Source organism: Rissa tridactyla, chromosome 9 (assembly GCF_028500815.1).
Source record: "Rissa tridactyla isolate bRisTri1 chromosome 9, bRisTri1.patW.cur.20221130, whole genome shotgun sequence".
Lineage (NCBI taxonomy): Eukaryota > Metazoa > Chordata > Aves > Charadriiformes > Laridae > Rissa > Rissa tridactyla.
Window position 1 is genome coordinate 20,260,066 of NC_071474.1, and position 12,911 is coordinate 20,272,976.

Sequence of the window (12,911 nt, forward strand, 5' to 3'; positions counted from 1 at the left end):
TGTCAGTCACAAAATAAGTTATATTTTCAGGTCCTGTGAGGAACCATAATAATCAGTCCCATCCCATTAACAGAAATACCCGCTAATCCCCACTATTTTATTTAATATATATTTAGGGCAACTTCTGCCCTCCATCCAAAACTAGGAACACTGGTGGCAATGAAAAATTGGATGATCAGTTCAGAACATTGTTCAGGTGATGAATGCAGAGAAGAGGCATCTTCTTGTGTTAGAGCTAGTGGCTGATGAGGGTGTATACATAAAGAAACAACCACTAAACCACAAAATTCTTCCCAATTACCCACCTCTCCCACAGGCCTGTGTGATGTGGCAAGGCATTTGCCTAAGAATTCTGCTCTTAGTTGTTTTCCTCCTTTAATGTAAACATATTTAAAATAGATCATATTATTAAATCAGCTAGTGACAAGATAACACCATTGGACTTGGTAAGTCATACTTAAGAGTATACACAACTAGTATGACTCCCCCGGTCCTGCTCTTCAGTCAACTACTGAAAAAGCATTTCTGTCCTAAGCTGAGAACCATTCTGGCTAAATGCCTGCTTCTTCCAAGTAGGGGAAAAGCAAATGATCACAGCCTGCTGAAGCAGTCAAACAGCTCATCTTGGGTATCCAGGTATGCTCTCAGTCCTGCGTACTATCAATTATTGAGTTTGCTTGCTCTCCTCCGTATAAAGTGGCTGGAGAAGCAGCTCCTTCTTTAGTGTATTGTGTTACAAGGCACAACAGGAAGCACCTTGTGAGCTGCTGACACTGATGTCACATTGTCTGGAACTGCACAAAGTGAAATAGGAGCCAGCTGGTTAAGTCTTCATTAATTCCAGCACATTCAACACTTACGGTCAAACTGTCACTTAAGGATGCTTCATTTACTAATGAAAGGCAGGTGCAATCTCACCAATAATTGTAATGCCCTCAGCAGCAATCATCCTGTAATTATACAGGCTTGAGAAAACAGCAGACACTGTTACTTAACTAGAAAGCTGACAGGGAATTGATATGCAAACGGTGATAAAGATGAAAAAGAAAAGTTACCCTTTACCTTCCAGAACTCATGCAAAAATGCCACTGGAAGACACGTTAAGAGGTCAGATGATAAACCCTTTTCACTGGAGGTCCACATAATTTATTTTTTTTTATTCTGAGTAACCTCACGTCTTTGACAACAAACCCTATTGTCTGGCCTTTTCTTTTTTAATAAAAAAAGATTTTTACTAATATAATCTAAAATTACTGATTTTGAAAAGCTTTATACCAAAAGTAGTTGCAAGTACCTGTCTGACCACTGTTACTGGCTGCAGTATTCCAATTATGCCTGCCAATTACATGGAATTGTGCGTCAGGGATGAGGGGTGTCAAAAAAAATTACAGTGGTTTCACATACCACTTGCAGAGACCTTAAAGCTACTCAGGGTCAGAGCACCACAAATTAGTTGTGACCTGGCCTACACTTTCGATCCACGGCAAGATCATACACACCACTTAAGAAATGCTTTACCATTAAGAAGCCTGTCTGGTCTCAGATGACAAATGTAAAAGCCACGGCTCCAAGCTATCCCTGAAAGGGAAGTCCAGCCATCCCTTGCTGCCCTCAGCTTCTTATTTCTGCCTCTTCCTTTACGTGGACTTCACGCCAATGAGTAGTGTAACTGCACCAGAGAACTCTGAAAGAAGGAAACTAACCTAGCAAAAAATGGATTAACTTCCAGCTTGGATCACTTCCTTTTAGTGGCTTAGAATATAGCGTCAGTAGTGCTCGTACAAGAGATAAAGCTAAAACAAGTATCTATTGATGGCAGGAAAGAGGTGCATGATTGCCTTTTTTTTTTTTTTCCTTCTTTTTTGAAAGCACAGCCCTAAGTTGGATTAAAGTCACAATGGAACAAGGGTCTAAATAACATAATTACATTTTATAGTTGCTGGAAATCCAGCAATTTAATTCCAATTTAATTAAAGCCTTTTGGCTAAAGAAACGCGGAGGTGAATCATCCAATTTTCTTCTGGCTACTTCATTCATATAGACAATACACAATGATGGACAATAAATAGTAAACTAAAATGTTAAATGAACTCCCTCAATAAGGAAAGGTGAAGTGGGTCCTAGAAAACATTTGTCATTTATGCATATGATGACATTCATCTTCCTTCAAGTCAGAGATATCATGGAACACATTTGCTATTATATGGACTGTATTTGAGTTTATTATAAACTTAAAAAGCAACCTGCCTATTCTGTCTGGACACTAAAGCCACTGGGAGTCCAGCTAGAAAAGCACAAACTAAATACCGAACAAATACACGTCACCAGAGTTCTCAGAATTCTTATAAATTTAAAATTTCTGGCAGGAATTTATCCTGAGAATCGTTGCTTTTATTTCTAATGCTATACAACGCCCTGAAAAAGTTCTGCTAACAGGAGGCCCCTTGCGGGTTTTAGGTTATTTGGAATAGAGGCTTTGCCTCGAAAGGTCACCTACTCCAGCCCCTGAGAAAATACATGCTTCTTTTCCAAGATCAACTGTCCCACTCAGTCTATCCTTGTGCCCTTAATAATCAAAGCTAATTAGAAGTCTGACATAAAGGACCACTGCTGGTTTTTTGGAGGCAAGATATCACTGAAACGAATCTGCAATTATCCACTTAACTTCCCTATGTCCAGCAAAGTGAATAAAATAAAGCAAACAGAAAATTTCCCATTGATTTTAATGAGATCATTAGCTTGTATAATGGGACTTGGTTCTCAAATTTGGCATTTAGGTGGCTTAACTGGTTCTTAAAATATTTTGCAGATAATAGAGTCAGATAGCTGGTGTATCTATGGGTGGCCTTGCTCTTGGCTGGTAGCATGACTTTCTGCAAGTCACTTAACATTGCTTGTAAAGTAGAGTTAATAATGGTCTCTGCTCTTAACATTTACTTTATAAAAGAGCAAAATCTAGAGGCTGATAGAGCTTTAATTTTTGATTTCCTGTGTCTCAGGTGAATGTAAGTTTAGGACAAAACAGGAACAGACTGAAATATGGTAGTTTGCCTTTTCCACTAGTCTGTAAGACTTCACTGCAAACTCCTGGATCAGTTCTGCTTTATGTTTAGTTCTACAGTGATTTGAACCAAAAATAGGAATAGAGAGAACTGTGCTAAAAATGCTGATACTTAACTTTATGTAAAGTGTGCATACACAGCATAGCACGAGGTATGGCTCCAGAATCCGACCACATGTAATTTGTTCTGCTGGATCTATTGCCAATACCAGACTGCAGCGTACAGTTTATGAATGGCAGCAGAGTCCACTGAATGAAAGATTGTCACTCACCACTTTTAGAAGCAAGTATCATTGTGCATGAAGCACAGTTTTCAAATAAAACTAATTTCACATAGATAAGCAAAACACTGCAGAAAAGAAGGAAAGCTGGAGAATGGAACAACAGAATGAAAGAATAGCAATGCCCAAGTATGCAAAGTTACTGTGAAATAATATTTCTTAAACCCATTAGATGCATATTTCTCTCCTCTAAGACAATACATCTATAATTCTGCCTTTTATATGAATAGTTTCATAAGGGCAGGTTTAGTCTGATCATGCAACAGCTCCGTTGGAAAGTTTTATAAATAAGGAAATAATATAAAACAGTCTTAGCAATATGAAATCACTCTGAATTAGAAAAACAGTCGCAAACAAAAGCCAGCAAGCCCCAGATAACGTAAACCAATGACTAACAGGAATGTTGACAATATCCTCAAGGCAAGACAGATTAGATCCAGACTTAGATCTTACTGAGCAGCTTTTAAGAAATGAGAAGTACTGAACCCTGCACTATTGTAAATGTTAATATTTCAAACAAATTCTTTCAGAGGCTTCATTTTTAAAACCACAAATGATGTTTTGTACTGTGCCAAAAGCACACAATGTGTAAGAACATTTAATCAAAACACCAGAAAAACAGCATCCTATGAAGTAATCAAAAAGGCGCTGAATAGAAGCAAATGAACTTTCATAGAAGATCTATTATTAACTCTATTCTGGTAACAATTTACAAATGCAATGCTTTTATTCTAGTTGCCATACAACTAAGATTGGTATAGAGTTGTGCATACTTAGTCAGCAGGATATTTATGTATTTTCATCACTGTAAACATACAAAGAGAATTCTTTGTATGGAATTCTGGAGACTGGAATTCAATGAGACTAGCACCGGTCTTTGTTGTGCACCTGGGCAAGTACTTTAGTGAATCGAGATTTAAACACTACAAAAATCCTGTCAGAGTTAGTTTCTGCATTAATAATAGTATTGGTATATGGACTTTTATCTTAAAAAATGCTGGTTGAATCAGAATGTCAATGGAGGTTTTAACGTCCAGCCTATCTTTATTTGTAATCATATATATTTTAGAACTACAGCCTGTGTAAGTAAAACACACACAGAGTTGATGTATTTATACTGCAACATGGGAGTAAAACCAGTCAGACATTAGCAAAAACTGAGGAAGAACCTGTCAACAAATGTCATTTTGCTCAATCTATATATGCACCAAATGGTAACACGAAACCAGAATCTGCCTAAAGCATAATTTCACAAAAACCCTGTTTCATTATTATGCTATCTAAAATTTGCACATCAACAGCAATACTCTATCAAACCGAAAAGTACTTTTTACGGAAGATTGTGGAGAACCTGTGATGAATACACTTTTTGTATTCTTGCAAAGGGTTCATTTTCATCAGAGATCCTGATTAAGTCAGGCATAGCTTTTTAAATCAAAAGATAGCTTGATGACCTAGTTTCATTTTATAAATGGCATTTCCCAACAGATCATAACGTAACTCGTTTCCGCTGGTTTTGCATAATTCTCATGAAATATAGTTGAATCCCACCTTGACTAGAATTTTAATAAAAGGAAAAAAGTTAGCTCTGTAATAGACAAATGTTGTTGTAAAAGCAGCAAGTTATTATTTCATATTACAATCTTTTATTGCAATATTGCCTAGAAGACAGCCAGGATAAGCATCAGTCTGTTTTGAGGCAGCATTAAATAATAGAATAAATAATCCCATTAATGAACAAATACTAAAAGAAATGGCTTGCAATAAAACCTGTAATATCTGATATAAAATTTTTGTGCCCTATATTGCCTACATTCTGTCTACTAAGAAAAAAAACAGAATCAAATTAATATAAAATTCAGACCACTTATTTGAGTAACGCCAGAAAAGGGAATGAGATTGACTGAACAGTGCAGTAGTTTGTGCATACCCCAAGCACAGCTTCTATGCATTTCCTGCTCAATATAATTGTTTCTCAGTGAGAAACGCAGGGCACTGAGGCCAATATACAGCTCTGATGTCGCTTCATTGTATACCTTTATTTTCTATTTGCTCTGAGCATCTTCATACAGCATCACTCAACAAAACCCTAAAATTCTCATTCATTTTCTTTTCTCATAATGAGACTTGACCTCTAGAACCTGTGGACAACTTTTGAAGGCTTAATTTTAAAACGTTCTTTGATTGCAATGAAATACGTCTTTCTTGCTGATTAATATTTACCTTTTCCCTAACCAGATCTTGGTTAGATTTTGCATTTTATGTAAAAAAACCAAAAACCCAACAAACAACCTAACAAGAAAACCCCACCTATCAAAACAAAACACACAAAAAACCCCCAAACAGCCAAGTACCCTAAGGGCAGAAGAAGCAGAAATCTCCAGTAGAATTCATTTTCTTACAAGGCTAACTTTTTAAATGAGGTGAATCTCAATGACGAAACCAATGTTTGCAAACGCCTAATTTCCAAAACATTTCATGAAGCTTATGAAAATTTAAAGAGTTGCCAATTAGAACACTATCTTAATAACAGGTGATATGACAAGGTGTTAGATTTGCAGCTTTCCAGTACTTCTTTAGATAAACTGCCTTTACCTATTCCAAATAAATAAAAGCTATGAGAGATTTAATATTATCAAGTCCTATCACGCATCTCTTTTACAAACAGTTTCATCTGGCCACCCATCACCAGTCTTAAGGAAGATTATTTAAAACACTCATCTATTAAAAACATTGAGGTCATCTTGTGGGCGACCTGATTTACAATTATGTCATTTAAATGTAAAGGTTCTGCTAAGAAGTGATTCTTCAATATGACAGTTTATATGCAAAAACAAGGTTATATATGAGCATTTCAGAAAGTTTTTGACAAATCAAATGAGGTTATTTCATTTAATTAGTGTCATGTTAATGATCTGAGATTTATGTATGCTAGCTCTTCAAGCATGTGATTTTTCTGCAGCTTAATCTTTATTTCAGAAAGCTAAAGCCACTTATATATGGTTTTACTATACTTTAAGCACATTAACGTCTCACTTTTCCATCTCCCTTTTACCTATCAGAAGTGCCTCCTATGCAACAAGCACTTAGGGAAAAAAAAATGCATTAAGAAAAAGAAGATTTCACTACTAAAGTAGCATTCAGGTACTAGAAGCTCAGAGCAATTTGTGTTCTTTCCAGCACTCAATGCCACAAAAATGGTGGAAGTTACAACCAGATAATACAATGGCCAGAAATATATTCAAATAGAGAAATTATAAGTCTAACCATGAGGGGAGTGAGGTTTTGAACAGTCTTGCAATAGGAACTGTGAGGAATTTAAAAAAATATGTCTATTTTACAAAAAGGATTAAGTTGATGCTTTTGCTTCTGCTATACTGATACTATGGACTCCATACAGTACCAACTGTACTGACATACAAATTCACAAGAAGCTGCCTAGTTCTTATTTGGAAAAAAAAAAAAAAGAAAAAGAAAAAAAGGATTAATCAATGATGCATTTTCAAAGCCATTTATATGCAGATGCCTGGCTGTACACTGGGTTACAGATATGCACAAGAGATTCTTGCCAAGTGGACCCAGGTAAACAGTGGTTTACTTTGGTCCAGCGTACAGAGGACCTGGCAACCCAACTGCTGTTTCAAGAAATCAAAAACCTGCCTTTTAAAACTTTTGGAACCATTACCCCATTCTCCCCTTTTCTGTTCCGAAGAAATTCCACATATGAGAACAAGGCAGATAAGATGGCAAACTCCAAGTCAAACAGCTCCGTTTGTATTACAGCAAGTGCACGCTCCCCCAGAACGCAGCAGAGAGACAAGAGCTCTCTGTGTGGGTGGTACAGCAGTACGCCCAGGATTTCTATGTTTAAAAGATCTGAGAGGTATGCAGTAATTAATGGATCAGAGGGAAATAATCAGCAAAATAATGACTTTGCCTGATCGTTCACAGCATGAGGCTAATATTCCTTCCTGACAAATTCTGGACATTAGTTACTGTCCTGAAACTTGTTATTTTATTGTACTTACCTTTGTGTCAAGTACTATTACTACTCAAACAGCACTTATCAGGTGCTATTGCTAGTCAAAAATTATCTAGCACTATACTAATGAACTACAAGTCTGCCTGTAACAGAGAAATCCCATAGGCTGACTGAATCCACTGGCCTAACTGCTGCCAGGCTTGGAGAGCAATTACCCAGCATTATGCAAGGCAGGGGCTGCAAAAGCCATTAGAGAAAGGCAATTTCTACATGAAGAGTAGTGAATTAGGGATGACGTTTCAGCTCTTGCATTTGCCAGTTTATGTCAAGAAGATAACATTAATTACATTTGGATTTTGTTTTGTTTCACTGCAGTTGGGCTCTGTTCTGTGTTCACTTTTATTGTTAGTAGGAACACAGACATCAATGTTTTACAGATCTTTGTTCCCTCTTTCACTTTCAGCAGGGATGTGGAAAAGCCTTTTTGGATCTTAGACTGCTAAAACTAAGGCCATTAACTTAGACTATTAGATTACAGTGACAGGCGGCTGGTGAGAGCGAGACGTGTGACAAAGTGGAAATTAAAGACGTTCCATTTTCACATTTATAGAATCATAGAATTGTTTAGATTGGAAAAGACCTTTAAGATGATCAAGTCTACAATGACAAGAAAAAGGCTAGGAATTTAATAAGAGCATTAATTTATGCCTTATTTTCAGCATGGGATAACATTTTAAAGAATTTTAGCATATATCCCTAGCCTGACTGTGGCTAAATGAAAAGTCCACGTTAGCAGTAACTCCAAAGAAAATTAGTATTTAAAATCATGATTTCTACTTCAAGAGTTTGAGTCAAAGATTCTGAAGGTAAAAAGAAAGTTATTGGATCTGTCTCTTGGTTATCCTGAGATAAGTTAAATGCTGATTTCCTGCACTGTGAGTTCTGTATTTATCCTTTCATATAAGAGAACAGAGCAATGGAGCCAGCCCTATCTACACCTCATAATAAGTAGTCCGCTGCCTCCTTCTTCAGCACACTTCTATGCGATAGATTGCCTCGCTGTATTTTCAGAAACTTGTTCAAGATGCCCACTGTGCAGATAGATTCCTGCTATCCATTTCAGTAAGATTTGCGGTGTGATGAAACATGAGTGAAAACTGAGAATTATTATTTTTTTACCCAATTAAAAATTCAGCTGATGCAATGCGAAGTAAATAAAGAACAACCAATAAGCTACCCCCGGACATAGAATGCACACTACTTCTGTTAAGGTAAGAAACTGCAATCCAGGAGTGGATGCAAGCATAAGGTTACCGATTCTGGAATTACATTAAGCCTATTTCTATGACTTATCCTTAGGAGAAGAGAAATTAGAAAAGATCTAAAAAAAAAGAGAGAGGTTTTTTCCCTCTCACCTCTATTGACAGCAAAGGCATGAGGGAGAGAAAAAGAGGTTATTGCTACACTTTCTTCTTTACAAAACACTCAATAGGAAGATTCTACTAAGAACTCCCATTGTCAAACTAGTCACAGTCTTTATCCTGCTTCCTAGTCCAGTCATTGAGGATCTGACTCCTTTGCCTGTATACAGAGAAAGGAATTAAACTGAGTATATTCAGGATCCCATTCTTACAATACTATTACAACTGCTGGGAAGGAACAGTAGAACGTATGCATGCAGGCTACAAATGAAGTTTTTGTTTATATTTGTCAAAAACACTCCCCAAAACAACAAACATCACTCCTACCCCCCCACCCCCCAAACATATTAAGATTACGCCTTTCCTTCCCTTAATGCAAACTAAGATATCTTACCTGGTAGGCATCTAGCTGTTCATCAGTAAATATCGTTTGCTTATTACCCATCTTAAATGAGGAATTCTTCCTCTATGCAAATGCATCCCATTAGAAGTAGCTGGATTCCTCTGTGTTGTAGGCATTTAGAGCACGTATACTCCTTGAATGTGCTGAAAAAATCCCAAAGCCTGCATTGAACTGGTTTCGACTGTACCTGTCCAACGAGGAAGGACGCAGTACTGGGAAATCTTTGCTTGACTTGAGTGTGCCAGGAAGGAAAGCGTTAAAATCACAGGCAGGTGTTGCCCAGAAACAGTGATGCCATTCTCCCCCTTTCTCAGATGCTTTTCTAAGAGGCACACAGAGCTTTTACAACGTAAAACCTCAGTAGCCAGTGCTAGAAGAAATCAGCTCTCTGTTGCCTCAGTGCCTCACTCGCTTGTTCACTCTGCGACCTCAGGGCGCTCCTGCTCGGCACCTTCATGGTTATGAGCAGCCTTGCGTCACCCGATGGCGCTCGGTAGCGCAGTCGTATTACATACAGCAAATCTGGGAGCTAGAAAAATGGATTAGCAGAGTAAATGTTTCCGCAGCTGGTCTTGCCACAGATAAAAGTACATCCTAGTCGGTGCTGAGATCTGACCCGTAGCATGCTGCCAATGTTAGATACAGCTGGATGGAGGCTCAAAGTGTGCAGAGCACCCCCACAACATCACCAGGTGCCGCAGGGGCTCCCCAGTAAATGATTATGTCCACACTGTGGCTATAACCAGCCCTGGCTAGCAAGGATGTGAGTTCACTACTTGAGGTGCCAAATTCCCAGGTATGTTGGTGAATGCAAGTATTCCTTCTCACTTTCAATTAATAAAATAATTATTCAAAAAATCAGATTAAAGTAGTTTAAACAGACGTTAATCTGACTCCTTCAGCTCAAGCAGGCACAGCTGGAAAGAAAAAAATGTTACCACAGCCTAAAGCAAAGGTAGAAAGTACCACTAGAGGGCTCACAGTGTATTTTAAAGTAATACAACCCTATTTCCATGAAAATTAAAAAGGAAAAAAAAAAAAGGAAATAAAAGAGCATGTAAGAGACGCAGGCAGACAAAACGAATAAACTAAACCAAAATTGTATTATCTAACATCTGCAGAAGGTTAAGCTCTTATAACAGCAGTACAAAGACAGCTGAGTGAGAAAGGATGGGAAAAGGGAGGACAGACTTGCCATGAGTAAGTTTCTTTGGACTGCTCACTTGCCATTCGTGCACACAGGAACAGGAAAAGGTTTATAAACATTTAATAAAATTCCTACCTTCTTTACCGACAGCTCTGCCAATGGTCATTATTTCCTCAGCAAGTTAGCATGTTTAATAAAAACACTGGGAGGATTATCTTCTCCTTTTTCCTACAGCTTCTAATGATCCTGATAACAGCATTGGTGTTGGATACGTAGTAAAAACATTCTATGATGTGCTGAACCACAGACTGTTGTAAGAGACAGCTTATTTAGGTTCTAATGTTTAGAAATGCAGATTTGATTAACTGCAAACCAGCACTACCTTGTGCTACAAAACCACAAGGTACTACCATATATACAAAACAAATAGCTTGTGATGCATTCAACAAGGCTTATTAGTGATAAGCAAACATCAGAATTTTAACAGTGAAATGAACGGATTCTACCAAAAGAACGTACTGCAGCACAGTTTCAAAATTAGAAGGAAGAAGCTACAGTAGTAAGGACAATACGAACTCTGAATGTCCTACCATCTGATCAAGAGTGCAGCAAGCATCTATTCAAATATCAGACAGTTGAATCGACTGTTTGTTACACAACCAAACTGGCCTCTGTTCTTCTAGCCACTGGTGCTGTGGGCTTTTCTCTTTTCCCCAGGGCACAGTGGCATTGGATTCTTGTCATGTGCAAAAAGATTCTTCACAAGCAAGTCAGAATGTAAAGGAAAAAAATCCAAACCTGCAAAAGACAGTATTTCTACTTACTAAAAGTGCTCTTTTAACACACTTTTTTGAATCAGAAAACAACAATCCATAAGAACCCCTTGAGATTAAGAACTTTCACAGTTCTGAAAGTTCTTACACCTCCTCAACTCTGAATGAGCTTCATTGTTGGCTTTACTGGTTATGCATATAATTAAGCATGTTTCATGTTATGATCCAGTGCTACTGAAATGCAAGAGCTAACAGCTCTTCTCACTCAGACCACACCAATACATAGCCAAGTGATTTGCATGAAATAACGCTCCTTTCACAGCCACCTAATGCCTGTTGCCTGCCTATGCAAATCAGATTAAATATAAATGGCCAAATTATCTTTAACATCATTATACAGAAGTGAATTGACACCAGAGGTGGAATGGGCTCCATATCTTTTAGTCTTGTGATTCTGTATATGTCAGTATTCTTACCATGAAAAGACTGACACCCCATTTCTTCATTTTTTACCTGCTTTTATATTCCTGGATGTCTGGTCCCACTGTACCCTAGATGACACACATATCACGTCTCTATCTTTAGAATCAAAATAATAATAATAAGCAAAAGGGCTAAAAGAAACGCACCAACAAGATAAGACTTACTTGTGGTTACAAAGGAGGCCAGAGGTAGAGTTCTTGAGGTTCACAGACATATTCCTGTTTATGTCTTTGAGCCCAGCTTTCCACTCTGCCCCCTCCACTTTTCTCTTGCATATTAGAAATGCTTTGGTTTCATGCTAACATAGAGAAATTCTGCAGGAAAATGGCATCCACTGAGTATGCGGACAGAAAATAAACTGTTTCTTCAATTCTTCTTTCCATACTCTGAAGAGTGTTTTCGATTAGTAAATAAAACTAAAATGCACAGACTTCTAAAAAGAGGGTTCAAACACTGAATATTGAGGGTTCCACTATACAAGCTAGTTCTTCTCAAGCATGCTATAGTATTACCTATATTTCACTGCATAATTATCTTGCCATACTAACAGGGTGAAATTGGAAGATGGTATAACACCCAAACTCTTTTCCACTCTTCCTATTTGTTTGTATGTATCAAAGATCAGATAATTTTCCAGTTTGCTCTTTTTCAGTTTTGTTTGTATTTACGAAAGATTAGTTTAATTTGCCAGTTGAGTGTTAAGCAATACTTACTCCCAGTACAAGTTACTGCAACAAATCAATACTTTTCTATGTACACAGCAAGATCTGACCATAATGTTATCAGTACCAGCCTTTCATCACACTTTACTGTATTTCAATTTCTCTAAACTGCTTGCCAAAGTAAGTGATTTTAAGCTATCTAGCAACACGTAGCATACATCTTGCAATCAGCTGAAAATAAAGTTTACTAAGTAGTGTATAGAGTGCACCCTCAGCAAATATGCTGTTGACACAAAGCTGGGGGGGGTGGCTGACACACCAGAAGGCTGCACCGCCTTCAGAGAGACCTGGACAGGTTGGAGAGTTGGGCAGAGAGGAACCTTATGAAATTCAATAAGGGCAAGTGTAGGGTGCTGCACCTGGGGAGGAATAACCCCATGCACCAGCACAGGTTGGGGGCTGACCTGCTGGAGAGCAGCTCGGTGGAAAGAGACCTGGGAGTCCTGGTGGACAACAGGATGACCATGGGCTAGCAATGTGCCCTTGTGGCCAAGAAGGCCAATGGCATCCTGGGGTGCATCAAGAAGAGTGTGGCCAGCAGGTCAAGGGAGGTCATCCTCCCCCTCTACTCTGCCTTGGTGAGGCCGCACCTGGAGTACTGTGTCCAGTTCTGGGCTCCCCAGTTCAAGAAGGACAGG

At 38.2% G+C, this 12,911-nt stretch overlaps 1 protein-coding gene across 5 annotated transcripts in view; it reads right to left on the reverse strand.

Annotated features, from left to right (window-relative positions):
• CIB2 (calcium and integrin binding family member 2) overlaps positions 1–12,911 on the reverse strand; it is a 54,818-nt gene that overhangs the window by 32,913 nt on the left and 8,994 nt on the right. The window contains exon 1 of one of the 5 annotated variants that reach the window (XM_054215551.1): positions 9,140–9,212. The exons of the other annotated variants lie outside the window; for them this stretch is intronic. Coding sequence (XP_054071526.1) covers positions 9,140–9,190 — 51 coding nt within the window. The 5' untranslated portion in view covers positions 9,191–9,212. Of the gene's footprint in view, positions 1–9,139; positions 9,213–12,911 lie in introns of those variants that run through there. 5 annotated transcript variants of the gene reach the window in all.